Raw genomic sequence first — 27,194 nt, 5'->3', positions numbered from 1 at the left:
AGTTTTCAAATCACAAGGCCTTTTGTCCCCTTATCGGTATGGGACGATCCACAACTAACCATCTGGGTACATTGGAAACAGCAATCTGACAGGCTCTTTCTAAGTGCTGCCACCTCATTACAATCCTTTTTGACCTACATAAGGCAGATGGTACTGCTAGGTGCCATCTCATTTTACTTGTCCTCCATGACTGGCACTTTTGAGGTACACTACTAATTTTTATTTGTCAGCTTTTATAGCATAAAGAGTAGCCTGTTGAAATGGAAAGAATTAAACAAGCAGATTATGTCCTTAGAAGTGAAGAAGAATGGGCACAAGATAGTAATAGTTGGTGTGTATACACGAACTGATGACACTGATATCATAATTCAGGATGCTTTTTATGAGGATTCAGTGGACATTGTAAGTGACAATAATCCATGGGAAGAGATATACCTTATGGGAGACTTTAGTCCCTGGACAGAAAAGACAAGAAAAACAGCAAAGTCGTAGAAGATATAGGGAAGGAACAGAGAACGAAAGTGCTGAAAGATTGGTTAGATTCTTGTAGAACACACTCATTAAAAATACAGGATGAATACTTTCCTCACAAAGAAATACATAAATATACCTGGGTGCAGTCTGCAAGGAATTTAAGATCCATAATAGACCATATGATACAACCACAAAATTCACAGTTAAAGACGCAAGATCTTAGTCAAAGTAAAAGTTATGGTAAACCATAAGAAAATTAACACCCATGGTAAGAATGAAGAGAACAGTAAAATAGCTGAAGCACCCTGATATAAGTGAGTTGGGTTTCACATGATCGATGTTTTCAGAATCCATGCTGGTTAGCATGGAGCAGGTCATTCTGTCATAGGTATATCATTGTGTTTGAGCTTAGAATATGTTCTAAGATTGTACAACAAGTTAGTGGTAGTGATATTTGATGGTAGTTTTGTGGATCACTTTTACTACCATTCTAATAGATGGATGTGATGTGTGCTTTTTTCGAAGATCTGGGCATGGTTTTTTGTTAGAGGGATCCATGATAGATTATAGTTAGAAGAGGTGCAAACTTGGTCACAAATTCAGTGTAGAGTGTGATAGGGATTCCATTGTGCCCTGGCACTTTGTTCACTTTTAACAATTTTAGCTGTTTCTCAACACCACTGGCACTAATAATTATTTGACTCTTCTTTTTAGTGGTACAAGGATTAAATAGGGGCAATTCTCCTGTGTTTTCCTTTGCAAAGAAACATTTGAAAACAGAGGTAAGCATTTTAGTTTTGCTTTGCTACCCTCAGTTTCAGTTCCTGTCCCATTTGAAAGGAACTGGACACTAACTTGGGTGCCACTGACAGCCTTTACATACAATCAGAATTTCTCTGGGTTTTGTGAAAGATCTTTTGAAAATATTCGGCTACAGTAGTCATTGAAGGCATCAGGCATTACTCTCTCGGCAACTAAAAGTGTATTATTCAGCACCTCTCTATTTGTAACCCTATGCTTTGTTTTACACCTATCGTGCAGTAACCTCTCTTTCTTTAGAAGTTTCTTTATAGTGAGTGTATACCATGGAGGGTCCCTCCCATTCTGTGCTGAAAGTTTCAAATTCCTCATTGAGATATGACACTACTTATTCTCTATGTAGTTTACTGAACATATATCTTGCTGCATGTTTTAGTTGTCCTTGGTACTTTGGTAATCATTGTTGCCAAAACTGCTTCGTTGTCTATGATACCAATTTTGATGTGGACATCCTCAAAGAGGTCATGTGTATTTGTTTATATTTGATCCAATACATTTCCATCCTGAGTGGGGTTCCAAACTATCTGTTCCAGTTAGTTATCAGAGAAGGCATTAAGTAATGTTTGACAGGATGTCTTACCAAGCCCACCACTAACAAAACTGTAATTTTCCCAGTTGTTTTTTGGATGATTAAAGTCTCTATTTTCTATATAGTCTCTATTTTCTATAAAGTTTTCAGTTACATCAGGAGATGAATCTGGTGAGTGATAGAAGGCTCCAGTCATCATTTTGTGACCACCCCTGATACTAAGTCTTGCCCAAACAATCTCACGTGTAGCTTATGTTTCTATCTCAGAGGATTTGAGTTTCTTGTCTACTGAGACAACAGAACTACCTCCATTTTCCTGTTAACTAGGCTCTCACTGCTATCAATTTCAGGTTTCAACCAGCTTTCTGTATGTAGTGATGTATGAGCTTCACTGCTTTTCAGGAGTGCTTTAAACTCTGGTACTTTGTTGTGAATGCTTTGGCAGATAACCATTAGGACTTTAATTCTCTCACCTTTTTGGGGTATTTCTTTTGATCTTACACTGATATATCTGGGTTTCCTACAGCTATCATTACTTGGAGTGGATGGAGAGTCACCTATTTAAAAAATTTCGTGTGTGCACTCCACTCATAATCAGCTATGTGAGTAGCAGCTTTTGATGTGTAGTGCACACCTGACCCATTTAAGGGGACCCTACAGTTCTCAACCCTATGGCTCAAGTCCAGGAAGTTGCAGCCTTGCTTGTCACAAAACCTTCGAAGTCTCTAGTTTGAGTCCCACTGGCTCAGTTTGTTTCAGTGAAAGATAGTGACTCAGACTTGGTTAGGGGGATTGGTGCAACACCCTGAGTCCTCCCTGGCCCCATCCAACCTGTACAGGATGCCCGACCCTGCCATTGAAATGCCAATTGCAACCAAGTGGACAAGTAATGGCAGATCCCGTAGTTTCTACAGAGGAGACAGGATCCACAGGAGCAGATAGTACCACAGCTACATGACTGGGGAGCTCTTCCAACACAACAATTCGCAGCAGCTGCTAGTCATTTGACAGAGCAATTTCCAGCTGCTGACCAGTGAACTCATTCAGTGTTTGAGAACAGCATTCACAGTGGGACTGCATTTTAGCTGGTGTGATGTGCTATAGGACAGTGAACAAACAACTTCAAATTAAGCTTGCTGATTATCTTTTAATGTCTTGAGCTGTAATGTTGCTAATTCCCTATAAGAATTGAAGCACATACACAAAACAAGATTTCTATTAAGGAAACAGAAAAACCTGTGATAAAAATTGCTGGTTTCTTAAAACTTTTTGAGGTAATTATAGTTATTAACAAACTCAAATTAGAGGTAATATATATATATATATATATATATAAGACATACTTCTCTTTAGGGGAAAACTGTATGTTAACATAATGTTAATGGCAATATCTGCTACAGTGACTAAATCACAAATGCCAATTTACTAAAAATTAGATTATGCACAGGACAATGATAGTTTCTGAAAATTATCAAAACTGCACATTTATTTGTGTTGATATAAATGAAATTCCGGGGTGATCTAGACTTTGGCAGTAACTAACTCTGAGCTACAGAGCCGCACACTGAACTACGTGTAAAATGACCTATATTCAGAATCTAATGTATAACATCTGCATATCCAAAGTTGTTTTTTATGGTAATAGTCAGTTGTCTGACGATAGCCTTGTTAAATTGATTTTTTTACCTCATTTAGAGCAATTGGATACCACATCAAGTAACTATAAAACATTTCTGGAACACTTTTGCAGCCCAAAAGTGTTCTATTGTTTTTGTGGCCACATGTCATCTTTCTTCTGTCCAGTGCTGTCCTGAATTTGCTCATCACGGAAATCCCTAAGGTTGTAGATCAGTGATTTGCACTGGGATTATAGATGCCATCCTCATTCACTTAAGTGCTTGTGACGTCTTTCCTTACTTCCTTGTCATTTATCAGGGACTCTAGTTATGTTGTACAACACATTAAAAATCTGCTCTGTTAGTAATGTTGTGTAAATCCTCAACAAATGTCCATAGAACTTCAATCATTGCTTTGTTATTGACTCCATCAGCCATTCATTATCCCTGTATAATTCCTCTCTTTCTTGATGTCTGCAATGTCTGTTATTCTAGGATCCATTGTTTTGTGAAGAATCTTGGGTTCAAACTTCTTGCCTTCTCGCAGCCCAGCCTTTTGTCATTCTGAGGCATTCACTTGCATACTGACATTCAGTTTTGATGCCTGTGTTATAGTGCCCGAGTTCAGTTTTTCTTGAGTTTGTCTTTTTGTTGTACAGGACATATGTCTATAAGAAGCAGCAGCCGTCTTCTCTTGGCTGCTGTCATTGGCTTCTTTTTCATTAGTTTTCCTGTGCACTATTTCACCATTGTATCTGACCGAAACTGTCCACTTTGTCTAATTTACCTTACTCTTTGTTATGTGATGAGGTGCTATTTGGATATTAGTTACGTACTATGTTTTCTTGAAAGAAATTTGGAAGCCATCTTTTTCTGCCTGTTCTTTATCTGTTCCACAGCAGTGTGTGTTTTTGTTTACAAGATTGCCAGGTCATTGGTGAAGGCAAGATAATTAACTCTAAAACTGTTATTTGATGATACCACTTTCCTGGCTAATTTCTTTTCCCATTCTTGAATGACCTATTGTAATACAAACTTGAAGAGAACTGGAAACAGTGCATAACCTCATCAAGCTACAGTTTTAATTACAAACCCTATGGAGAGTTTTCCCATGAATTTTATTTTTGAATGTGTCTGTGTTAAGAGTTTACTTGATGCTTTCCATTGTTTTAAAGCTCACTCCAAATTCTATTTAGATGTGAAACAATACATCCCAGTCAGCTGAACCATAGGCTTTCTTAAATCAATGAAGACCATTACCAGATCCTTAGAGATATAATTTCCCAGTATTCTATGTAGCCTTCAAATCTGCTCAATGCGTAACTGCCGTACCTGAATCCACCTTGTTGTTCTGTTTGCCCAACCAGCCTAGGCTGCAGTGCTTTGGAGAGTACCTTGTAAGTTTGACATACAACAGAACTACTGCCATAATTTTCAATGTCAGTTCTATCATTCTCTTTGTATTTAGGCTTAATCAGAGATGTTTTCCATTCACCATTATTCTAGTTTCCTAGAGCTTTTGCATCTCCTGACTTGGCACATTAATGGTTATTTCTTCTTCACAACATTTCTTCTATGATTGAGTTTTCCCTGGCAGCTTTTTGTCGTTCACTTCTATGACAATCTTCCAAAGTTCATAATGAGTAGGAGGAGTTGAATAGTTGGTTTTTGCTGTGGCATTTTTGTCAACCATTTTTCTCTGAGATCTTTATAGTTAAGAAGTACTGCAAAGTACTTGGTTAAGATCTCACATTTTCTTTATTATTCACTGCCCAGTTACCATTGTCTCAAAGGTCAATCTAGGTGGTTGATAGCCATTAACATGCAGCTGGAAGGTCCTGTAAAAGTTCCTGCTGTTGTTTATATTAAATTCTGACTCAATGCTCTCAATTTATTATGTGACTGTGACTCTTTTGGCTTTGTAGAGGGTTTTTGCAGTCTGCTTCTGCACTTCTTTGTACTTTGACAGTGAATGCTTTTTTTGTAACTGTGTCATCTTTTATAGGCCATTGCTCTTTGAGTGACTGCCTTATCACAGTTTCCAGTCTATCATGAGTGTGTACACCTCCCTTGTAAGGGTCCTGCTTCTTTAGCAGTATGTGTCACATTTTTTCAGATACCTTACCAGGTCTATGTTTTTCTTTCTGTAACATCTCTTAAAAATTAGGTTTGTTTTATTTTAGCTTTTTGGGTTTAATCCGTATAACTTTACTTTGAGGCAGTTTTTTCTTATTCAGTGGAAGAAACTTTTACGCATGTCAGTAAGTGATCTGAACCAAGATTGGTTCCTTTCCTCACTTTTACATTCATGATTTCCCTAATAATCCTGTTCTACAATGCAACACGGTCCAACTGAAATTCACATAGAGAATGCCAAGTTTTTATTTTACTGGAATGTCTTTTTAAAATGAGTTTATTTAAATTGAAACCAAGGCAACAAACCAAAAGCAGCTGCCAGTAAAATAAATAAATGACTGGAATACTCTCTTTCAAATTCTAAAGATGGCAGGGGTAAAATACAGGGAGCGAAAAGCTATTTACAATTTGTACAGAAACCAGATGGCAGTTACAAGAGTCGAGGGGCATGAAAGGGAAGCAGCTGTTGGGAAGGGAGTGAGACAGGGTTGTAGCCTCTCCCCGATGTTATTCGATAGGAAACAAAAGAAAAATTCGGGGTGTCAGAGACAGCAAAGGACTTGGAAGAGCAGTTGAATGGCATGGACATTGTCTTGAAAGGAGGATATAAGATGAACATTAACAAAAGCAAAATGAGGATAATGGAATGTAGTCGAATTAAGTCGGGTGATGCTGAGGGAATTAGATTAGGAAATGAGACGCTTAAACTAGTAAAGGAGTTTTGCTATTTGGGGAGCAAAATAAGTGATGATGGTCGAAGTAGAGAGGGTATAAAATGTAGACTGGCAATGGCAAGGAAAGCGTTTCTGAAGAAGAGAATTTGTTAACATCGAGTATAGATTTAAGTGTCAGGAAGTCATTTCTGAAAGTATTTGTATGAAGTGTAGCCATGTATGGAAGTGAAACATGGACGATAAATAGTTTGGACAAGAAGAGAATAGAAGCTTTCGAAATGCTGAAGATTAGATGGGTAGATCACATAACTAATGAGGAGGTATTGAATAGAATTGGGGAGAAGAGGAGTTTGTGGCACAACTTGACCAGAATAAGGGATCGGTTGGTAGGACATGTTCTGAGGCATCAAGGGATCACCAATTTAGTACTGGAGGGCGGCGCGGAGGGTAAAAATCGTAGAGGGAGACCAAGAGATGAAAACACTAAGCAGATTCAGAAGGATGTAGGTTGCAGTAAGTACTGGGAGATGAAGAAGCTTGCACAGGATAGAGTAGCACGGAAAGCTGCATCAAACCAGTCTCAGGACTGAAGACCACAACAATAACATACATAATCACCAGACATTTCATCATGGGCTGTCCATGATTATAATTTGTAGGTGAGGAATATTTTTGTTAAAATACATTCTCTTCAGTCACAATATGTGTAAGTCTTTATGTCATCTGATATGTTCTTTGCGTAAAACTAAGACCTGTATTGTTCTTTTACCTTTAGGTGACAGACTGAAGTGGCTGCAAGGCCCAAGAAAAGTCAATGTAGTCCTTCAGAATTGAGTTGTTGTTTTATAATGCATTGTGCGTAGTGGGAGAATGAATAATTGTAACTGAGGACAGTGCATTATTAACACAACTATTTGTGAGCAATAAATAGTTCACAGTGAAACATATTAAATATGTGTTATTTATCAGATTTTTTTAAAAAAATGTGTAGCATTTGTGAAATCAGTATTTAGAAGCCTGTATTAAAAATTTGCCTGTTTGGTGACTGACACCTCCCTCTCTTGTCTTTTGGGCAGTGCAGTTACATATATTTATCATCAATGCAAATAAATTTCCATAAAGTGATTAGATTTAAAAAATAATTAAAACATGAATATTAGATACATTCAGGAACAGGAAAAAAGTGAATTAACTTTGAATTACATGTCAGCAAATTTAAATAATTTCTTTTCTTGCAGGTCAACTGCACAGAATCGATGCAGACTTACTGGGCTGGTGGCTTTGTGAGCGTCAGCTACCATCTGGAGGTCTGAATGGGCGTCCAGAAAAGCTACCGGATGTGTGCTACTCTTGGTGGGTCCTTTCATCTATGAGCATGTTAGGCCGCCTCCACTGGGTAGACCGGGATGCTCTTATCAGGTTATTCTTTTGCACTTTTATCACATACTCATAATGCTCCACCATCATATTTTGCAACTTTCTTTGAAAGTTAGAGAATACTTACATAATATTTACCTTTACGAGACAAAATATTTAGCAACGCTAATAGGCACAGACAAAAGTGAAACTACCTGACACAATCCTAGCTTTTGGAACTGTTAGATCATCCCTCAGGAAGGATAGGTTTGGGAAGTTTAATAAGGAAGGATAGGTCACGTAGACTCTTGTATGAGAGGGACCACCTTTAGCGAGGACAACATTAGACAGAGGTGTTCATCACTACAGATGGGTCTCTCATCTGTCCTTCCTCTTTAAGCTTCCCCAACCTAATCCACTTTACTTCCCAAAAGCTAGAAGTGTTGTGTGCTTCTTAAATGTGTCTGTCGGCAGTACTAAATATCTTGCCTCCTGATGGTAAGCATTGGTCAGCAATTTTGTACTACATTTACAATTTAATAGTTTTCTCTGTTGAATTTTCCTTTTGATAAGACATATTTATTTATCTGTTTGAAGGCAAAAATTTGAATCTACCATAATGATTGTTTGGACCTGATAAATTCAATTGGTACAGTTTTCTAATGCTGTGTCAACACAAACCTCATAACATGCAGTGTTCTGTAAGGTTTTTTATTCTTTTATCTCATCTATTATTGCTGTGTCCCTCTTGACCTGCTGCCCTAGGTGACTTTAATGCTGCACTTAGTCCAGTCCTCTCATGCCAGATGTTCAAGACAATAGGTTTTGCTCTCCAAGGAATAGTTGCTGTAGTCCTTTGTAGTGTTTTAAAATTTTAAAAATTGGAACACTGTTTGAGAGATTTCTTATACTGTCATCTGCAGTTGATCGTGTTTTGACCACTCTATAATGTGTTCATGACAGTATGAAATAATCTTTTTTGTAACTCTATGGCTACTGGTTTTAGTAATCTGAGTAACAGTATCCCATCCTTAATCTGTTACAATGTTTGTATTGTATATATCTGTGATGAATAGACACAAAATACACTCCACCTCATTCATTCAGAAAGTTTTCTTCTGTGATATTGTCCGTAGTCATGAAAACATTAATGAAATTGACAGAACCATACATAAGAACGTTGCACATTATTCAGTTTTTGACATTCTTGTTCTTTTCCTCAGTGAGGAAGAATTCTTTAATATAAAAAGCACTCTGTCTTCTCTCTGTCACTCTACCGGGACCATCCGACAGCCATGTCATCCTCAGAGGAGGATGCGGATAGGAGGGGTGTGGGATCAGCACACCGCTATCCTGGTCGTTGTGATGGTATTCTTGACCGAAGCTGTTACTATTCGGTCAAGTAGCTCCTCAATTGGCATCACGAGGCAGAGTGCATCCCAGAATTCTATAATATGGCCAGTAAAATTTAACTTAGAGTGCCTGAAAGCAGAGATGTGTCTACTTCCATGAAGTTGGAATATGTAACGGTCACTCCGAACATAAATTGGAAGCCTTCATTGTTGTATGTGCATTTCTGTGTCTCAGACATTTACTTTGTTAAATGGGTCCTGGTGCTTATTTAGGAGAAAATTTTATTGATTACATAATCCAGAGTCTTTTGCATTTGGGTTTACCACAAAGGAATGTATTCTTTTTGTAGAACAGAGCCTCCAAGCTTAAGATAGTCTACATTTGCTGTTATTGATACACAGACGAGTCAGAACATTAAGATCCCTGCCCACCACAAGCTGAATGCTGTCTGGTGTCATTTCAGGCACATAACATGGTAAGGAAGTGTATAAGCAGAGCAGAGATGAATGAAAAATCATTCTAGGGATGATACAGACTGCAAATAGAGAAATCCATGTGATCAGTGACTTTGACAAATGGCAGATTGTTATGGCCAGCATGTGGGAATGAGCATCTCTGAAACGGTGAAGCTGGTTGGTTATTCTCATGCTACTGTGTTGAGCATCTATGCAAAGTGGTTTATGAACGTTAAACCAAAAGTAAGAGACAAGGTGTTGGGCATCCACACCTCGTCACTGAACATTGAGGTTGTAGGGTTGCCTGCTATGTAAAACAGGGTAGGTGGTGCTCTGTGGCAGATCTGATGACACTGTACAGTGCTGATGCAGCACAAGTGTTTTGAAGCACACCATACAAGAAACATTGTTGAAAATGAGGCTCCGCAGTAGGTGACCCCTTTTACATGCTCCCATATTGACCTATTATCATCATCAGTTAAGATTGTAGTGGGCACTGGATCACTGAGATTGGACTGTAGATCAGTGGAAATGTGTTAGCTGGTTGGATGAATTGTATTTCTTGTTAACTCAGGTCAGTGATCATGTGCAGATAAGCCATTGTCCAGGTGAAAGGCTGCTCAGAATGTGCACCTTTCCAAAGATGCAGTCTAAATGGAGCTGTAGAGAACATTCAACTATGCTTCTATGGGACCTTTGTTAGTAATCAAAGGCACTATGGCAGATCACCTAGGTCCCTTTGTGCATGGTGTCTTCCGTAAAGGCAATGGCATCTTCCAGCTGGCTAATAGTTCATCTTACAAGGCCAAAATCATTCTCCCATGGATAGGGAAGTTTAGAAGTCACCTCACGTCATGTCTTGACTACCAAATTTGCCGGACCTGAATGCAGTGGAACACATTTGGAATGCTATTGAATGCCAGCTTCTCACCCACCAAACACCTACAGGAAATTTATGACCTGTGCATCAACAGTTGGTGCCTACCAAGGAATTGCAAAATCCCATGCCATACAGAAGTACTCCTGTACTGTATTCCAAAGATGGATCAGTACGTTACGAAGCAATGGGTCAGAATGTTCTGGCTCAACAGTGTGCATGTTTTTCCTTTTTGAATTGAAAATAAATTATTGTCATTGAAGTATCTAATGATTCCTCCCGTATTTAGAAACACTCCATAAATTCTAACCAAGTGATGTAATACAGTGGTTAAGATGCCAGACCCTCATTTAGGAGAAGGGTTCATTTTCCCCTTTTACCCATCCCTAGATTGTGTAGGATAAATGATGCCTTTGAAAAGAACATTACCTTATTCTTTTCTCATTGTTGTCCATTGTGAATGTGAGTTCTGTCACTAATGACCTCTTTGTTGATAGGATATTACCCTCTGGAATGTCCTTGGTGGAATGCAAATAGTGGGAAGAGAATCTTCTACTTCTTGGGGCTTCACAACCCTGTGTCGGTCTTTGTACACTTAACAGTTTGCTTCCATTCTGCCCTCTTGTTTATTTTCCCTATCTGTTCTCTGATTCGTAGGGCTTTTGATATTTCCTTCCATGTCATCCAACCATTGCTTATGGTGTCTTCCATTTAATCTTCTTCCTTTTGGTTTCCATTGGAAGACTTTCATTGTCATTCTTGTGTTCTACATCCTTAGGACATGCTCTAGCCAACCTATTCTTTTACTTTTAATTAGCTGTACAATGTCAGCTCCTTGTAAGAGATGATCCTACTTATAATTGCTCCTTGCTCTCCAGTCACCATCATTATTTTGGATCCCTCCATCAGTGTTCTGAAGTATTCTTCTTTCAAATACTATGATTTGTTGTTCATCATTGTTGGTTAGCATCCATGCTTCACATCCATATGTGACCACCGGCCTAGTCTAAAACACATATATAGTCATTTTGAGCTATCTGTTTACTTTCCTAGATGTCATCAGCTTTCTTAGCCGTATGATACCAACTATTACCACTTAAAATGCATGCTTTTGTTTCAGTGGACATGGAATTTACTTTATTAATATTTGCCTCTCGGTATTCAGAGATCTCTATGTGCTGAAAATTAAGACTTGCTGCTGACAAGTTAGCCAGGCTATTGTTCTCTTTTCTGTGGAACTTCATACATTTGGTTGTGGACTTGTTAATTTCTAGTCATGTACACTGTGTGGCATGATGAATTTTATGAGCAACTTGATGGTGTAGCAATAGGTAACCCATAAGTCCTGCGATCGCTAATTTCAATATGGAGAAATTCGAACAATTGGCTCTGGATAAAGCAAATAAGAAACCATCTCTCTGGTATCGGCTTGTAGATGACGCATTTGTGTTTTGGCCCCATGGTAGAAACACTTTGGCCGAATTCTTTGATCATCTAAATAAAATTAATCCAAAAATCCATTTCGCCATTGAAATGGCAATGATAATGAAATATCTATCTTGGATGTTTTAGTTACGAGACAATCCGATGGAAGTTTGGAACATAAATTTTTTTGGAAAGTAACACATACTGACAGATATTTGCATGAAGACTCCAATCACCATCCACAATAAAAGAGAGGTGTCATTAAAAGCCTTGTCAATAGAGCTGAGTGGATATGCACGTCAGAACACCTGGTCGCTGAAATAAAACATTTGAAGCAAGCCTTTGAGAAAAATGGCTACTCAGGGAAAGAGTTAAAGAGAATTTTACGACCAAAGAGCAGAAGACCGAAGGACAAGGATGAACCATAATGATGGAAAAATACAGTTTCTCTTCCTTTTATTAGAAAAGTAAAGGATCAGATCACTAAGATTTTACAGAAACATGACATCAGACCGGTCTTTAGACCAACAAAGAAAATAGGTCAAGTTCTCCAATCTGTGAAGGATAATCATCCTCCTTTGTCGACATGTGATGTATACAAAAATCTGTGTACTTGTGGTAAAGTTTATACTGGAACTACCAAGAGCAGCATAAATACACAGCTAAAAGAACACAAAAGTCTTTGCCGACTAGGAAAAATAAAGAGATCAGCTGTAGCAGAGCATGCTCTTCAGTCAGGAAACCACGAAGTGAAGTTTTCTGAAACAGAAATTTTATCTACAACATCAAATTATTATCCACAATTATGTAGAGAAGCCATTGAAATTTATAAGCATCAGGATAATTTTAGTAGAAAAGAGGAGGCAATGAAACTCAGCAATATATGGACAGTAGCTCTGCAGAATCGCTAGACAATTTATCTTTGACAAGACAACAATTGATAGTTACATTTTATTTTTGACAAGGATTATCTCTGCTTATCATCTGTTACTTCGACTATGCCCCCTTTCCTACAGTATATATGTCGCTCTCAGATGTCCGACCAGTCAGTCAGCAAGATTCAGCGGAGGAGCGCCCCTGAAGATGTCCAGTGCAGTCCCGGATGAAATGCCAGGAACAGAAGAGTTTCTTGAACCACAACCTCACATCCCGAAATGTTTACCAGGAGCTATGTCATCCGGTTGTGAAAGCCTTCATTCTACACCTGAAGTTACTTCTACATCTGTCAATGGCTCTCATCCAGCATAACTTGTTGTGTCCTCTCTACCTTAAAATCCTCACTCCAGATAAAAATTTTGGCTGATACCCTATACAATCATACTTCGGGTAATAAGCACAGATGTACTTACTCAGATGCCTTTGATAAATCAAGAAATACTGTAATGAGATTTTCACTCTGCAGCGGAGTGTGCGCTGATATGAAACTCCCTGGCAGATTAAAACTGTGTGCTGGACCAAGACTCGAACTTGGGACCTTTGCCTTTCGTGGGCAAGTGCTCTGGCAACTGAGCTACCCAAGCACGACTCACGCCCCATCCTTACAGCTTTACTTCTGCCAGTACCTCATCTCTACGCAAAGGTCCCAAGTTCGAGTCTCGGTCCGGCACACAGTTTTAATCTACCAGGAAGTTTCAGGAAATAATGTGTCAGCCTGACTGCTGTGATCCATGGATTTCAGTACATTATGTGAGAAAAGTGGATGTTGGGACTCACATGATCTGCTGTTGGAACCCATGCTGGTTGGTGTGGAGGAGATTATTCTGTTCAGTACCTCACTATGTTTGAGCACAGAATGTGTTCTAAGATTCTATAACAAGTGGTTGTCAACTATATTGGACCATATTGTGGATCACATCTGCTACCCTTCTTGCAGACAGGTGTGACCTGTGTGTTCTTCCATCTGTTGGGCACAGTTCTTTGTTCGAGGGGTCTGCCATAGATTATAGTGAAAAGAGGGGCTGACCCAGCTGCTAGCAAGTTCAGTATATAATTTGAGATGCAATCCATCTGACGCTGGAGCTTTATTCAGTTTTAACAATTTGAACTGTATCTCAATGTCATGACATTAATATCTATTTCACTCATATTATCAGTGGTACTAGAATTAAATTGGGCAAATATTCCTGTAAAGGAACATTTGAAAATGGCATTAAGCATTTCTGTCTTTGCTTTGCTATCCTCAATTGCAGTTCCTGTCTTATCTGTGAGTGTCTGGGCACTAATACTCATCCCATAAACAGCCTTAACAGGCTCTCTTGACAGCTAAACACATTCCATTCAACATCTCTGTATCCGTAACCCTCCACTTTGTTTAAATGTTATGTGGTACTCTCTGTTTCTATAGGAGTTGCTTTACTATGACTGTATACAGTCAAGAACTGTTCTACTGAGTGCTTCAGTCCAGTATATGGTTAACTATTCTTTTAAACTAGAACAATAGTTCTACATTTTCCAGTCCTGAGCTAAAAGTCTGTTGAGTATGACACTGCTGTCTCTTTACATTGAAATGACAAAAGTCATGGAATACCTCCTAGTATCGTACCGGACTTCCTTTCCCTCAGCGTTGTGCAGCATCTCAACATAGAATGGACTCAACAATTCATTGGAAGTCCCCTGCAGAAATACTGAGCCATGCTGCCTCTATAGCCATCCATAATTACGAAAGTGGTGCTGGTGCAGGATGTTGTTCTCTCACTTAAATCCCATAAATGTTCAGTGGGATTCATGGTGTGAGATCTGAGAGGAGAATTCATTCACTCGAATTGTCCAGAATGTTCTTCAAACTCATCGTAAACAGTTGTGGTCCAGTGATATGACACTGTTGTTAGGGAACACGAAGTCCATGAATGATTTCAAGTGATGACCAAGTAGCCAAACATAACCATTTCCAGTCAGCGATCAGTTCATTTGGACCAGAGGACACAGTCTATTCCATGTAAATACAGCCCACACGATATGGAGCCACCACCAGCTTGTACAGTGCCTTGTTGACAACTTGGGTTCATGGCTTCCTGGAGTTTGTGCCTCACTCAGACCCTACCACCAGTTCTTACCAACTGAAATCAGGTCTCATCTGACCAGACCACAGTTTTTCAGTCATGTAGGGTCCAACTGATATGGCCACGATCCCAGGAGAAGTCCTGCAGGCACTTTTGTATGTTTAGCAAAGGCCCTTTCATCAGATGTCTGCTGCCTCCATTAATGCCAAATTTCCCTGCTCTGTCCTAATGGATACGTTCATTGCACATCCCACACTAATTTCTGTAGTTATTTCATGCAGTGTTTTTTGTTCATTAAGTGAAGACTGTCGGCTACTGCATTGTCCGTGGTAAGAGGTAATGTCTGAAATTCGGTACTCTTGGCACACTCTTGACACTCTCTTGCACTGGGATCTCAGAGTAGTAAATTTCCTAACAGTTTCCAAAATGGAATGTCCCAAGTGTCTAGTTCTGACTACCATTCTGCATTCACAGTCTGTTAATTCCCGTTGTGCGGCCATAATCATGTCGGAAATCTTTTCAGAAGACTCACCTGAGTACAAATGACAGTTCTGGCAATGCACTGTCACTTTATATCTTGTGTACACAATACTACTGCCATCTTTATATGTGCATATCGCTACCCCAGAACTTTGTCACATCAGTGTATCTACTTTACTAAACGTATGAATCTTTCTACTCGTTTTAGAAGCCCTTTGTGCTTTGATAAATGTCGTTGCTACAAGGGCCTCAGGGGCACTGATACCAGTTTCAAAGTGGACGTTGTCAAAACGTACATGTTGCCGTCAGACCTAGTACGCTGTATTTCCATCATGAGTGGGATTCTGAGCCACTTGTTATAGGTAGTTTTCAGAGAAGGCATTTAGTAATATTTCACAGGATGTGAAACCATCCAAATTGACTGATGAATGAGTGAACTTATGTATCATTGGCCTGAGCTTTTCGCTAAAGTTTTCGGTTACGTCAGGATGTGAGTCTGGTGGTCAACAGAAGGATCTAATTATAATCTTGTGCCCACGTCTGATTCTAAGTCTTGCCCAACTGATCTTGCATGGAGCTTCAATTTCTGTTTCAGTAGATTTGAATTTCTTGTCTACTGAAACAAATACACCACCACCATTTTCCATTAGCCTATCTTTTTGGTATATGCTTAAATTTTCCAAAAAAAAATGTCACTGCTGTCAACTTCAGTTTGTAATCAACTTTCTGTTTGTAGTATTATGTGAGCTTCACTGCTGCTTTGTAGTAGTGCTTCAAACTCTGACTATGTGTTGTGAATGCTTTGGCAGTTAACCACTGTAGCGGTCATCATGAAAATAGGCAGACCAAGTTCATCTCATTGCCGTATAGCATTTTTTGGTTAGTGATAACTTTTTTCAAATATTAGTAAAAACTCCAAAAAAAGTTGTAGCTCTTGTTTTAAATGTAAAATGTAATGCAGGACTTTCCACAAGATAATCATTGCCAACTGTTACAAAAAAGAATAAAAATTGATTTTTTTTTCCTTCAGGTTGAGTCACTATTGCCACCAATAATAACTCGGAAAGTATGATATGAGCTGAAAAGTTTGTGGGACAAAAGTTGTATCGGACAATGGTGGGCATAATATGACATTAGTTTTTTGTTGCTAGGTGGGGTCGCTTCAGAGATATGAATGTCAACTTTGTTTTTGTTTTAAATTGGATGCTATAGTTTGGTACATATTTTCTGATAGCAGCTATCGAGACAAATCCATTGATGTGTAACAGTAAAGTCATTGAAGATCAACGAAGGTCACAAAGATGGCATGAATGTCCATTTACGGCAGGTGTTCAAAGTGATGATCATTGGTATCAATGCAGTGCTGCAATCTTATTATCATGGACTGTGTGATATTCCTTATCATATCAGCACTTACTGAAGCACATGCTCTGACAGTTCTATCTCACATACCTTCAGGTGTAATTGGTACTTCTTTATAAACAATGTCTTTTATGAATCCCCACAAGAAAAAATCCAGAGGCATCAAGTCTGGCAAACGAGCCAGCCATGACACATCTCCTCCGCGTCCAGTCCAATGATTTGGGAATTGTCTCTGCAACTCATTTCTAGCCATCAGCAAAAAATGTGCTGGAGACCCATCATGTTGAATCCACTTTCTGTTCCTTGTTCCTAAAGGTATTTCTTCCAATAACAGACCTAATGTTTCTTGCAGGAATGTGATGTATTTCCTACCATTAACATTGCTTTCGATGAAATAGCGGCCTCTAATTCTGTCCTCCAGAAACCCACACAATACATTCACCGGCCACGATTTTTGGTGTGCAATTTGTCACAGCCAACATGGATTTTCCGTTGCCCAATAATGCATGTTATGCAAATTAACATTTCCATGGTTCGTGTATGTAGCCTCATCAGTAAATAAAATCAAATTAATAAATGTGTCATCCCTCTGAATCTGAAGTTCAGCCTGTTGGCAGAATTCAATGCGGCACATGCAATCCGTAACAGTTAATTCTTGGTGGAGACTGATATGGTAAGGATGATATTTATGGTGATGCACAACATGAACAACACTACTCTGGCCAGATTCTCTTGAGATTTGATGCGAACTAACACAAGGATCTCAAACTGCAGTGGCAAGAGTACCAGTTTTCATTTCCTCTTTAGTAACTTTCCTTTGCCAGATTCGTTTTCGATGCATTAAAGATCCAGTTGTTCTCAATTTATCATACATGTATTGAAATGTATGATGTGTAGGGTGAGTACGTTGAGGATATCTTTCAGCGTATAAGTCTATAGCTCTCACACAATTTCGTTGTCATTCTTTGTAAATGAGAAGCATTTTGACTTGTTCTTCAAAGGAATACATCATTCACATTTGCTTGATTCGACAATACAAGTCTTACTGTTCCTATTAGTGTTGTATTATGAAACTGTCGAATGGTGTTAACATGTCAGTGGCATGTGAGATGGATACGCCGTATTTAGCAAATATTTACTATTTACACGATATACGAGAGAGAATTGTCAGAGCATGTGCTTGGATAAGTGCCAGAGTTACAAGGAATACCACTCAATCCATGATAAGAAGATTGCAGCACAACATTGATACCAATGGTCATCACTTTGAACACCTTCTGTAAATGGATGTTCATGCCACCTTTTTGACCTTTGTTCACCTTCAAAGACCTTACTATTACACAGTATCATTGGATTCATCTCAATAGGCGCTATCAGAAAATAAGTACCAAACTATAGTACCCATTTAAAAAAAACACAGTTGATCTTCATATCCCTGATGTGACCCCACTTAGAAACAAAAAACCAACGTCATATTATGGTCCCCGTTGTCCCATGCAACTTTTGTACCACAAACTTTCCAGTTCCTATCATACTTTCCGAGTTATTCTAGGTGGAAATAGTTAGTGACTCACCCTGTATATTACACCCATTGCCCAAAGCACCCATACTCACTATACAGAAGTGGCTATAGGTATCTTGGAGCCACCATTTCCCTTGGAACCATGCCAAAGATTTCTTTTGTATGGTTTTATGGAACCTGAGTTTTTTCAGGTAAACCACAGGTCTGTCGTCCTCTATATGCAATAAATGCGTAGCCCACAAAATGTAGTTCCTTGAGAAATTTGCATCCATCCTCACATTTTCTGGGCTTAAAACTGACATCTTTTAGAAGAAGATGTCTACACTTCCAAGACCCGACACTCAATTTTGTACTGTAGTTAGACACTATCACTCATATATATTTATGAAGCAGAACAAGTTACTGGAACAGATTGAAATCAAACCCGTAGAAGTAGGGAATTGTGCCGACAGACCAAATGGTTCCTGACACAGCAACAATGCAGGGTAAGGGTGGGTGAGGGGGTGGGTAGGTTGTTTGGCTGGCTGGCTGGCTGGCTTGGGGGAGGGGACCAAACAGAGAGGTCATTGGTCCCATAGGATTAGGGAAAGATGGGGAAGGAAGTCGGCTGTGCCCTTTCAAAGGAACTGTCCTGACATTTACCTTAAATTATTTAGGGAAATCATGGAAAACCTAAATCAGAATGGCTGGACGCAGGTTTGAACCATCGTCCTCCCGAATGTGAGTCCAGTGTGCTAACTACTGTGCCATCTTGCTCGGTTAGGAGCAGGGATGGAGTGGGGTGAGACATAAGTAGCGATCTTGAGCCATCTACTTTCACGACAGTGGCTATGGGATTTTAACACTCTCATTTGGGAGGGAGTGGCATTTATTTGGATCATATACTGATTCTTCCGGATCTCCTACACTATCATTATCTGGACGTGATGGAGAGTTGCCTAATCTACAATAATTATGTAAAGAAAAAATGTTTTTTAACATAATTAATGCATGAATAGTTCACCTCCTGACTATTATCTGTTGTGAGTGCCCCACGTTTTTCGTTATAAATCTTACAAGTATTGTTGTTGCTCATAAAAATTGACAAGCACAGATTTTCAGGGCTGTCTCTCTGTTCGTCCATGCCCGTCCTCTTGCATTCCATCTCAGACATGTTCTCCTACTTCGAGTGTACACCAGGGGAGTGTTACATCTTAAGTCTGATGAGGCCTGTCACAGATGATGCTGTTGTATACAGAGAAATCGCAATACTAGAAAATTGTAATGAAATGCAGGAAGACCTGCATAAGATCGACACTTGGTGCAGGGAGTAGCAGTTGACCCTCAACGTAAACAAATGTGACGTATTGCATATACGTAAACAGAAATAAACCTTATTGCATGATTAGATGATTACAAAACAATCACTGGAAGCACTTACCGTGTTTACTCAAATCTAAGCCGCACTTTTTTTCCTGTTTTTGTAATCCAAAAAACCGTCTGCGGCTTAGAATCGAGTGCAAAGTAAGCGGAAGTTCTGAGAGATGTTGGTAGGTGCCGCCACAACTAACTTCTGCCGTCGAATATATGTAGCGCTACACAGGCAAGATTTGCAGACACAAAGATAAATACTGGCGCCAAAACCTCTGCGTCAATAAATAAATTAAAAAAAGGTGGAAGACGAGCTTTTTTCTCCGCCCCGAGTTTCGACCACTGCATTTTCATACATTATCCAAGGAAGTAAATACAAATTCCGTATTGTTCATCTTCGAATGTTGCAGCGTTTCAATGTACTATGAAAATCTGACTGGCAAGACTGTTTGGGATGTTTGTGAATATGGCCAACTCTACATTCTGAATTTTTTCCTACCTGTGAGAAGCGGTGGTTGCTAATAGGAACTTTTATGAATTGTGAATCACATGAAGTATTCTCTCAACATAAGAATAATATGAAAATAAACATTTTGCCATGTATTCTTTTGTGTTTTCTGCTATCTCATTTAAATCCTGTCTGCCTAATAAACTACGAAACTAGAGTGAGACAACAGCAAACGCGGAAGAACATACATATCATGCCATGTTTGTATTCGTATTCTTCTTATGCCTAATAGTGATACAGTCAGAAATAAAGCACGGTAATTGACTAGATTTTTAAATCTAAGATGACTCTAATTTCTGTGCAGAATATAATGTACTAAAGAGGCGTCTGCAAAGATTTTCAAACGGAGAAAAATTTTCGCTAAACTCTTGTTCAGAACATCTTCTGTCATACGCAGTCTATTATTTGGTTCTTGTTGATCATTATCAAAGAAAGCAGCTGTGTAAGTAACAACAAATAGCAGTCTCTTGCCATTGTTTCGCTAATGAGAGGATTCCTTTTTTTTTTTTTTTTTATTTAAAAAGTGGCGATAACGCGCACAAAAGCAAGCCATGCCGCAAGCGGCGACAGGTAGTAAACACTCATTATCAGAATGAGACAGACAATGCATGACACAGTACAGTAATGCATTTTTCAGCTTAGAGTGACGTAAACACCTATAAGAAAAAGAACGGCACTTATCAGGTCAAAGAAAAATAAGCAATTAATTCAAACCAGACGAAGCACGTGATAAAGGAAGGGTACCCGTATAAATACGGATGGAGCGCCTGACGCATAGCAATGGCTACCTGGTAAAGCTTAACTGCTAAGCTTACGACTCGAACCAAACTACTGTAGCTGTATAGTCATTCATTCGACCTAAATTGTGTCTCACATTACAATGGACCAACTTTGTTTCGGTTTGGAGGTGTGGCCTAAAACTTTTCTCTCGCCTTGAATTTCGACTCAAATTTCAGGTGCGGCTTAGATTCGGGAATTTTTTTTTCCTTGATTTCGAGTCTCATTTTTCAGATGCGGCTTAGATTCGAGTGCGGCTTAGATTCGAGTAAATACGGTACTTCCATAAAATATCTAGAGAGTATGCATATGGAGTGATTTAAAGTGGAACAACCACTTAAAATTAATCACCGGTAAGATAGATACCAGCCTAAGATTCATTGAAAGAATCCTCGGGAAATGTACTCCATCAGCAAAGGAGGTAGCTTACAAAATCCTTTCTCGAACAGTACTTGAATATTTCTTGGCAGTCTGTGATCCGTACCAGATAGGATTGGTAGAAGAAATAAAGAAGAGCAGCATGTTTCATTATAGGTTCATTTAGTAAGCTCAAAAGCATCACAGAGTTGATCATCCAACTCCAGTGGCAGACACTACAAGAGAGGCATTCCACATCAGTGTGATTTACAATTAAAGTTTTGAGATAGTATGTTTCTGGAAGAGTCAGCCAATATAATGCTTCCTCCTATGTGTATCTCACGAAAAAACCATGAAGATAAAATTAGAGGGATTCAAGCCCACAAAAGATGTTATAGCAATCATTCTTCCCACCAACCATTCACAACTGGAACAGGAAAAGGGGGAAGTAACTCTAGTATACGAAGTACTCTCTGCCACACACTATAAGGTGTCTTGCAGATTGTAGATGCAGATGTATATGCACAATACGCGGTTCCTGAGGGCAGTCAAGATCAGGCGGTGCCACCCTATTTCATCTCCACTGCCACCTCTACCAAACTGACAAACAAGAGAACAAATTAATATTGCAGTAACATCCAGTCCTTAGCTGTGTTTAAAATTTCAAGTCTCTAGCTCATCAGGAAGCTAATTTAAAATTAACTGCAAAATCTGTACTGAACAGACAAAAAGGAAAAGAATACAACCTAGTAAGAACATGTTAAAAGCCTTTGAACACCCAACACCTGGATTGCAGCCTTTGATGTGTAGAGCATACCTGACCCATCTAGGAGGACACTACAGTTCTCAACCATATGGCGCAAGTCCAGGAAGTCACAGCCTAGCTTGTCACAGAACCTTCGTGGTCTCTGGTTCGAACCATCCACATGACTTGAGAGGCACAGGACCATGACCTGTTCATTGGACAATGCTGGAGACTGTGAGTTCCATTGAAACTCTGTCAGAAAGGCTGGTGTTCTTAACCTTCTCTACCTGTCGCCTGGATGATCCAAATATGACCTCGGATCCAAGTTGACAGGTATCATTTGTCCCAGTGTGTTCCACAGTCTCCAACTACTTAACCCAGCTCCCTCAGTGGCTACCAGAAAAGCTTCTTCAGCATGCCTGAGGCCCTCAGGCATACATACTTAGAGTACATGGTGTTCTTCCCACCACTTGCTGCCACTTCCCTAAGGAAAGGACAACAAACCAGTGGCACTAGTCCCATTAATGTCACATGAACAAATAATTTGAGCACCATATTAAATGAGGAGTTTAGATAGGCACACTTAATGTAATTCATTTTTTCATCTGCATTTAAACTCACAGCAACAAAGATCATCACAAATGGGCTGTCGGGCCAAGATCTCATAGAAGTTCTAGATGACAGATCTTTGCTTATGCACACTTACTGTGAGTCAAGGTGTAATCCAATTTGTGAATATTGATACACCTTCATCCACTTTTAGAGCACATAGTTTGGCAGTTATTCCAATGACAATGACTTCCAACCTCTACCGACAAGTACTGTACTGTGATATTGTTGCGGTAATTGTTTTTGTTTGTTGTGCACTTGCATTGTACACTGCAATTATACATAGTTAGTACCATTCTTAAACTTGTGAGGCTTTTTTTTTAGTTTGGCAAAGAAACAAAAAGTGTAAGGTAAATGTAATAGAGAATTTCAAAATTGGTGGATGACACAATTAATAAAGGTAATAAAGAAGTGTGTGTTTTATGTTCCAGAAGAGTGGTATGCAGAACATTGTCAGTAAAATGGCGTTGTGAAACAAATCACAAATCTCGTTCGCAATAAAGTGAACCAGAGTAAAAGGAATTAGTTTCATGTGCTACTAAAGACAGAAATTAACAGTGAACATCTATTACTAGTTATACTAAAGCTCGGATCATCTGGGATGGCTTTTCTGGGTATAGAAGTATAGCAGAAAGAAAGTATGTGTGTGTGTGTGTGTGTGTGTGGGGGGGGGGGGGGGGGGGGGGGAGATGAGAACTGCGAATGCGCGACAGCAGAGTGGGCAAACAAAGTCCACGTTACTGAACTGCATTGCTGCAGACAACAATCGTGCTTGTTTACCTATGGTACGTTGTATTATACATTCATATCTATGAGGGGAATAATAAATATTAAGACCAATTTCGATCAGTTGTCATGAGCGAAATATTAATTTACGTCTTGACAACTTTACGTCCACTGCTCCACAGATTTACTCTGCATGATGTTGGGAGGCGAGAACAGCTGATACAGCTTTGTGAAGACGTAAAGTGCAACTTTTCTCAAAACGACGTTGAAACTGCTCGCAATAATTACCATTTATTGTGATTTGAACTGCGTTATAAGTAAAAATTTAATACACAACAAAATTAACTTAAAACACAAACCGAAATCGTTATATTTGCTTGACAACTGCTGCTGCTCAATATAATTTTTTTTAAGGTGTAAAGAGTGTGTGTGTGTGTGTGTGTTGTGTGTGTGTGTGTGTGGTGTGTGTGTGTGTGTGTGTGTGTGTGTGTGTGTGTGTTTGATGACAGTTAAGTGTAGTGTAATCACTGCGAGAAAAAAAGAATTAGTGGTAGAAAAGACTGATGTAAAAGACTGTTGTAAAAATGGTCAGTAATTTGTCATATTTTTCATTGTGAACGGGCATTATGAGTGTAAACTGACAAGTTCGATATTACAGTGAGAGACCACATTTGTAATCCATTGAACAAGCAAACAATTAACCATCATCTTCGAATGACTCCAGGGAATCTGACTGATAGCATCGAATACCACCGATATCTCGACAAGTAATAGTTACTGTTGTTTTAGGGCCTTATCCAGTTTGTGCCTTGAAAATGACGGAGATTTACAACGTGGTGGTTGAAGCTTAACTTCTCCTTGGGTGGTTGAAGCTTAACTTCTCCTTGGGCAATATATTGAACATTGTAGTCTGCATAATTAAAAGGATACGAAGTCCCAATCAAAAAGGCTAGGAAGTCCTCATTATTATGTATGCAACTGACATGTTGACAAACATTTCTTAAATGACTAGTCTTTAAAACTAAGAAATATTATTACTTTGTTTATTCTAAGAAATCAAACCAGAAGAAGTGTCAGCATGCAGAATAATTATCCGAGAACCTGTCCCTGTGAGAACTTTAAAACTGCCAGTACCATCACTCAATTTCCAACAGATCTTCTTGGAATGATTCTAATTGACCCATGTTTCATCAAAGTAATGTACTGTTAAGCTACCTCCTCCTCTTGTATTGTGAATCTTTATATGGGTTATAGTTCATGCTGCACCTAGGTCACTTCTTTGAACTGAAAACTCTCTTCTAAACACATCTTGAACCAACATTTTAAAAAATTCTTTACTTTGATGAAGTGCTTACCACTGAGGCCTGCATAACCGTAACATGTTATTGTTACGTAGTGGATTCATCATTCACATGGAGCACTTTAAAACATCATTGTTAAAACTATCCATTTGTGTTACAGGTTCCTTGTGACCCCGATGCTTTCCAGGCGACATGAAACCACCGTTTCTACAGTTCCTACAGCTCTGGCACTTTCCTTTACTATTCTTTTTACAGTTCTCTTGCCGACACCACATGGTTCTGGAGTCCATTCATGTGTTTTCCTCCACTGTCAACCCTAGGAGACTTGCTTTTAAATTCATGTTTGAAAAAGTTATAAATGCAGTAAATAATCCGCCTCACCTGCTTGTGAAACACTTCACTTTTATTGCCATCACCTGACTCTCTTCTTCTTCTTCTTTTTTTTTTTTTTTAAAAATTTACACTTAAACATTTACAAGATACACATTCACAGCTATACTGCTCCAAGAAAAAAAGGTTTCTGAAGAGGGGCAGCAGCCTTTTCAGTAGTTGCAAGGGCAACAGTCTGGATGATTGACTGATCTGGCCTTGTAACAATAACCAAAACGGCCTTGCTGTGCTGGCACTGCGAACGGCTGAAAGCGAGGGAAAACTACGGCCGTAATTTTTCCCGAGGGCATGCAGCATTACTGTATGATTAAATGATGATGGCGTCCTCTTGGGTAAAATATTCCGGATGTAAAATAGTCCCCCATTCGGATCTCCGGGCGGGGACTACTCAAGAGGACGTCTTTATCAGGAGAAAGAAAACTGGCGTTCTACAGATCAGAGTGTGGAATGTCAGATCACTTAATCGGGCAGGTAGGTTAGAAAATTTAAAAAGGGAAATGGATAGGTTAAAGTTAGATATAGTGGGAATTAGTGAAGTTCGGTGGCAGGAGGAACTAGACTTCTGGTCAGATGACTACAGGGTTATAAACACAAAATCAAATAGGGGTAATGCAGGAGTAGGTTTAATAATGAATAGGAAAATAGGAATGTGGGAAAGCTACTACAAACAGCATAGTGAACACATTATTGTGGCCAAGATAGATACGAAGCGCATGCCTACGACAGTAGTACAAGTTAATATGCCAACTAGCTCTGCAGATGATGAAGAAATTGAAGAAATGTATGATGAAATAAAAGAAATTATTCAGATAGTGAAGGGAGACAAAAATTTAATAGTCATGGGTGACTGGAATTCGTCAGTAGGAAAAGGGAGAGAAGGAAACGTAGTAGGTGAATATGGATTGGGGCTAAGAAATGAAAGAAGAAGCCGCCTGGTAGAATTTTGCGCAGAGCACAACTTAATCATAGCTAACACTTGGTTTAACAATCATGAAAGAAGGTTGTATACATGGAAGAACCCTGGAGATACTAAAAGGTATCAGATAGATTATATAATGGTAAGACAGAGATTTAGGAACCAGGTTTTAAATTGTAAGACATTTCCAGGTGCAGATGTGGACTCTGACCACAATCTATTGGTTATGACCTGTAGATTAAAACTGAAGAAACTGCAAAAAGGTGGGAATTTAAAGAGATGGGACCTGGATAAACTGAAAGAACCAGAGGTTGTACAGAGTGTCAGGGAGAGCATAAGGGAACAATTGACAGGAATGGGGGAAAGAAATACAGTAGAAGAAGAATGGGTAGCTTTGAGGGATGAAGTAGTGAAGGCAGCAGAGGATCAAGTAGGTAAAAAGACGAGGGCTAGTAGAAATCCTTGGGTAACAGAAGAAATATTGAATTTAATTGATGAAAGGAGAAAATATAAAAATGCAGTAAATGAAGCAGGCAAAAAGGAATACAAACGTATCAAAAATGAGATCGATAGGAAGTGCAAAATGGCTAAGCAGGGATGGCTAGAGGACAAATGTAAGGATGTAGAGGCTTATCTCACGAGGGGTAAGATAGATACTGCCTACAGGAAAATTAAAGAGACCTTTGGAGATAAGAGAAGCACATGTATGAACATCAAGAGCTCAGATGGAAACCCAGTTCTAACCAAAGAAGGGAAAGCAGAAAGGTGGAAGGAGTATATAGAGGGTCTATACAAGGGCGATGTACTTGAGGACAATATTATGGAAATGGAAGAGGATGTAGATGAAGATGAAATGGGAGATACGATACTGCGTGAAGAGTTTGACAGAGCACTGAAAGACCTGAGTCGAAACAAGGCCTCTGGTGTAGACGACATTCCATTGGAACTACTGACAACCTTGGGAGAGCCAGTCCTGACAAAACTCTACCATCTGGTGAGCAAGATGTATGAAACAGGTGAAATACCCTCAGACTTCAAGAAGAATATAATAATTCCAATCCCAAAGAAAGCAGGTGTTGACAGATGTGAAAATTACCGAACAATCAGTTTAATAAGCCACAGCTGCAAAATACTAACACAAATTCTTGACAGACGAATGGAAAAACTAGTAGAAGCCGACCTCGGGGAAGATCAGTTTGGATTCCGTAGAAATACAGGAACGCGTGAGGCAATACTGACCTTACGACTTATCTTAGAAGAAAGATTAAGGAAAGGCAAACCTACGTTCCTACCATTTGTAGACTTAGAGAAAGCTTTTGACAATGTTGACTGGAATACTCTCTTTCAAATTCTAAAGGTGTCAGGGGTAAAATACAGGGAGCGAAAGGCTATTTACAATTTGTACAGAAACCAGATGGCAGTTATAATAGTCGAGGGA

General features: G+C 39.1%; 1 protein-coding gene across 1 annotated transcript in view; it reads left to right on the top strand.

Annotated features, from left to right (window-relative positions):
- Positions 1-27,194, top strand: part of LOC126191282 (geranylgeranyl transferase type-2 subunit beta) — a 69,667-nt gene that overhangs the window by 31,793 nt on the left and 10,680 nt on the right. The window contains exon 6 of the mRNA XM_049932091.1: positions 7,487-7,667. Coding sequence (XP_049788048.1) covers positions 7,487-7,667 — 181 coding nt within the window. The remainder of the gene's footprint in view (positions 1-7,486; positions 7,668-27,194) is intronic.

Source organism: Schistocerca cancellata, chromosome 6 (assembly GCF_023864275.1).
Source record: "Schistocerca cancellata isolate TAMUIC-IGC-003103 chromosome 6, iqSchCanc2.1, whole genome shotgun sequence".
NCBI classification, from domain to species: Eukaryota; Metazoa; Arthropoda; class Insecta; order Orthoptera; family Acrididae; genus Schistocerca; species Schistocerca cancellata.
The sequence above is the reverse complement of the archived record's forward strand: the minus strand, read 5'-3'. Positions and strand labels throughout refer to the sequence as shown.